The 4,332-nt window shown below is 49.8% G+C and overlaps 1 protein-coding gene across 3 annotated transcripts; it reads right to left on the bottom strand.

Moving 5' to 3' along the window:
- Positions 1-212: 212 nt before the first annotated feature.
- LOC112289908 (glucose-6-phosphate/phosphate translocator 1, chloroplastic) lies at positions 213-4,051 on the bottom strand. Of its 3 annotated transcripts, XM_090254855.1 has the most exons (7): positions 3,905-4,051; positions 3,398-3,558; positions 2,337-3,077; positions 1,423-1,648; positions 1,063-1,288; positions 651-864; positions 213-468 (listed from the first exon to the last, which is right to left on the bottom strand). In XM_090254855.1, the coding sequence occupies exons 3-7, from the start codon at positions 2,922-2,924 to the stop codon at positions 457-459; spliced, it is 1,266 nt and encodes a 421-aa protein (XP_090110981.1). In that variant the 5' UTR covers positions 2,925-3,077; positions 3,398-3,558; positions 3,905-4,051; the 3' UTR covers positions 213-456. The 3 variants fall into 3 exon arrangements, with proteins under 3 accessions (XP_090110981.1, XP_090110982.1, XP_024391398.1); XM_090254856.1 differs by lacking the exon at positions 3,398-3,558 and having other exon boundaries at positions 3,578-4,051; XM_024535630.3 differs by lacking the exon at positions 3,398-3,558.
- Between the last annotated feature and the right edge of the window lie 281 nt (positions 4,052-4,332).

The following is a 4,332-nucleotide window of genomic DNA, read 5'->3' as shown; positions in this document are numbered from 1 at the left end:
GTAGGTAATGCCACACCAAATCCACAAAGACGTCGGTATGCAGAACCTATTACTAAGCCTTGCAGAACTGTGGGCAGGGAGGTTGCTGGGCGCGGTCCACACAAAACAGTGCTTCCGTGTCAAATGTGAATGGACTGGCTGCGACCAGCCTCTGTAGACAGCAGATTCGTTGTTATTCTAACATTGAAATCCTCGAACCGCTTATCCAACAGTGGTGTTACAAGACTGGGTTGTTTGCCCTGCGAATTATTCATCAATGTGCAGATTTGTGGAACACGTGAATAACCTCATAACCACATCCTTGTGCAGCCACACTCGATCCCAGCTTGCACAACTTCTTAAATAAAGTTATCGCAAGCAGATTCTCATGTCCGACATCTCTCCTACACTTCTGACACAAGCCTAATCAATCACAGTACAGGTTTGCGCAATCCGGGCCTCGCAGAGCTCCAACACTTATTGCTTGGCCTGCACAAAATCATGGAACACATTGCTTAGAAAACCGCCTGCAACGCTTATCTGTTCGTAGACACGTCACACAACAATAACCTACCTTCTCACTTTCAAACAATGACATCCTCACATACGTCAGATTTCTAGCAACCATTCCACTCATTTCTCCCAAACACCAAATGTCGCTAAGAAAGTACCTGCGAGTACAAAAATGTTCCGAGGATGGCAATGGCAGCACCAACGGCGTTCACTGGTCGCACTTGTGTGTGGAAAATGATGATGGACGACACAATCACCGTCACACGCTTCATGGTGTTGCCAATGCTGAAGGTCAGTGGCGAAATCTCGTTCAGCGACATGTATGACACCTGGTTGTACAAGTGGTAGAATACACTCTGCGCCACCACCCACCTACACACAACCATCACCAAACGGATTGGTTAAAACCTGACCCTCATGCTCCACTCTCATTATCCTCAACGCATTCTCTACTCGACCGAAAACTTCACCACCTGGGGAAAGCTCATGCACAAGCTCACATACTAAAAACCGCACCAACAATACAGTTTACGTTCTAGTAGTAACAGGAAAACTAATAGATGCAGCTACCAGAAAATCTGTGGCCCAACAGTCGCATTCGCAACATCCCATCCCGCCATCCAAGCCTTCGGGCCTTCCACGGCAACTGCGAAAGGCGTCAACAGCACAAGCGACATCATGCTCAGGCATGCGTAGTAGTTCATCCCACCAACACTCTTGCCCGTTGTCATTCCCTTTTTCGAGAAGATGTTGCGGAACACAAACGCAATATTCGAAACCATGGCCCCCACAAATCCTGCCACACCAACCCCGTCAGACGATTCACACTTTACCACTTACTTCATGAAAATCATATAAGACATTCATACCAATTCCATCCACCAAAAACAACTGGTCTCTTTGACCGACGCAAGTCAAACTGAACAGCACCTGTCATGTTGAAGTTCAGTTCTGTAGCAGCAGCCAAACCACAACCGCCAACAATGGGCAGCAAAGACAAGTATACAGGCAACGGAAAGTTCTCCCCCAGGAACAATCTCTGGATCACCACGCTGAACGCGGGTTCTGCGCTCTTGATGATGTGCGTGAAGGATACTGCGACCTTGGACATACTCACAGTCGCTGCCACGTGTCCAATCGTGTGCGCCAATGCCACCTTCCATTGTGCATTTCATAAAAACGTTAGAATACATCCCAGTGTACAAAGATAAGCAGTGCTGCCAGTGTTACCAACACCAATCCCACATTGCAAATACAGGCAGGTACTCCTGTTCACCCTGGCCAACAGCCCTCCGAAGCCGCAACCGGTAAAAGCTAAGGATGGAAAAGCACCGTATAGCTTAGAAGGAAGAAATGCTGCTTATCCACGTCCCTCTTTCGAGCCACTCGTACTCAGACCGCAGGAGAAACTGAACCCTCTGCATGTAATTGTCCTATGATTACTCCAGAACCAACGTACAATGCATGATCCTAATCGCACCGAAATATCGCGGATACTTTGGGATCCTTGTTGACAGGTGGGGAACGCAGCATGGATCTCAGTCTAGAAATGATTCCAAGGTACTGAGATTCCGGGCATCTATAAAAAATCCCATACTGCATCATATTCAGCAGTGCTCACGGAGAAACAGCCATCCCCATAGCAACAGGGTTTGCAGGATTAAGATTTACGCGAACTCCTGATGATAACAACAACACTAGACTCCGGTGCCAATGAGGGTCGCTACTACGTTTTCACATTTCTATTTGTACTTCAACGATGAAAACCGTCATTCCAAGTCAAACAATTTCACCCACTGACCCGTGCGCAGTATTCAGGACATAATCCGAGGGCAGTGGCGTACCGGAAAAAGTCCCTTCCAGAACTCCGCGTCTACGTCTGGTGCCGGCACGATCCGCAGGGCCCATGAAATCAGCATGATCGCTGAACCCGCGGCAAGGGACAGCGTGGATGTCAACCACGGGAACGGATACGCGTTCAGCACCTTCTTGTTGTAGATGTTGAACACCACATTCAATGCCCACCAAGTCGCGAAGTAGATACCAATTTTCACTCTCCCCATTGCGGGCTTCGGAACCTCCACATCGCCAGCCTTGACTGATCCTTCCGGGTATGCATCAGAGGCACTGGCATCCGCAGCTTGTGCACAGATTTTGTGAACTGGGGCCCTCCTCACGGCTGGACCAATTTTCACACAGGAGCTCAACCCAAGCAACTCACCAGCCAGGAACGGATTGAAGCTCAGCTTGTTGCAGGTCAGCGTTATCTTCAGCGAGGTGCTGTTTGACACAGCATGCAGCCTGGAAGCCTGGGAGCGTGGGAGTCCATATTGGGCTCGAGCGATCGTTGGGCTGGAGGGGTTGCTCTGACAAGACACGTGCTCGATGGCAGAGGAAGTCACGCCTGGAAGAGTACGCATCATCATCATCATGGTGTCTGAGCCACCCAGCTGCGAGCAATGTCTCACAGCGGATGGGTTCGAAGTGAAACCTCTACAAGTCGAAACAAAGGCGTATTGTCAGGATGATGGACGATGCTGTAGGTCACGCCAATTCCTCTGTTCGTTTTCGACGCTACACAGGATCTGCAGATACATCGCAGAAACACAGCAGCTTAGAGGTACTTTTACAATCTCTAGTAAGCAAGTCACGAACTCGGCGTGCATTGAAAATGCTAAAGATTCTGTCATAAAACACCTGATCAAGCCTGCTCTTAACTTTCGCACACACGAAGCAAACTCATTTAGAACCTCAACCTGTCACTAGTATACAAACGTACAAAATTTGCAGTGCACAGGAATCGATGCATCACTAATTGATGACTTTGGCCAACATTTGCTCCTCTGTACTGCTTTTGATGCCCTCGTGCAAGAGCAACGATCGATTTTAACAACTTTCAACCTACTGTTTCCAAGGTCGAATCGTCGTGATCACCACAGATAGAAACTTGGGTTCTAGACACCACAGCTTTGACCTCCCTCTCTTCACATGGATCCACCAAGGTTGCGTACCACACCCAAGAACAAGCGCAGAGATCGCAATACTACGACGAGCACGCCGGAAATTCTAACCAAGACAAACGTACCAACATGTGGGATCAATTTTGCATCCCTCCCGTTACCAACGCAACATCCATGCCCTCCAGATCGACACCCCCATCATTTCCACCTCATTCAAATCCCTCCCATCCGCTTCAGCACCTCACGATGAAAGTGACAGTCAACTACGCATTGCGGCACAAGCACCACTCTACCATCTCCGCTTCACAACTCACATTCTCTTTAAAGACCCACCCCCTCTCTCTCCGAATCCAATAACACTGAACCAGCCCAGGCCATTGTCTCACAAGGGGGAAGAAGAAAAAAATAAAAATAAACTAATTGCAACAACGGCAGGAATACGCGACGCTCACCTCGCAAAGCACCAAGCCACCGAAGACTATCTCTCCCTCGATGCAAGCTCCAAGTTACTCCACTACAACCCTCGCGATCTCGTCCTCCTCGCTCAGGAAGTGCGACAATGAGGAAATCGATGAGAAGCGGACGCCGAAGGGACAACAACAACAAAACAATGGGTCAGAATCGTGCAACAGAGGGATTGTTGGGATTTCGCGGGCGGACGGGCGGGTGTGTTCTGGGAAAGGGCAACCCGGTCCCTTCGGCCGCCCGTCCGCGGCTGCCCGTGCCGACCGCAGGGTCGCGCAGTAGCAGCCGTCGATCGAACGGCGATGAGGACGGATAGGAGCGAAAAAAAAACGGGAACACGACGACGACGACGACGACGATAGCCGCAGTCGCGTCAGTCGAAGCGTCGAGCAGATGCCGAAATTCTTTCCTGCCC

This window comes from Physcomitrium patens, chromosome 12, assembly GCF_059467195.1.
Source record: "Physcomitrium patens ecotype Gransden chromosome 12, ASM5946719v1, whole genome shotgun sequence".
Lineage (NCBI taxonomy): Eukaryota > Viridiplantae > Streptophyta > Bryopsida > Funariales > Funariaceae > Physcomitrium > Physcomitrium patens.
The sequence above is the reverse complement of the archived record's forward strand: the minus strand, read 5'-3'. Positions and strand labels throughout refer to the sequence as shown.

Coding starts and splice junctions, on each gene's coding strand:
- LOC112289908 (XM_090254856.1), bottom strand. CDS start 2,924: ATGATGATGATGATGCGTACTCTTCCAGGCGTGACTTCCTCTGCCATC. Junction 1,289..1,422: donor ACTGAACTTCAACATGACAG/GTGCTGTTCAGT, acceptor TTGGTGTGGCAG/GATTTGTGGGGGCCATGGTT. Junction 865..1,062: donor GTTGGGCCACAGATTTTCTG/GTAGCTGCATCT, acceptor GGTTGTGTGTAG/GTGGGTGGTGGCGCAGAGTG.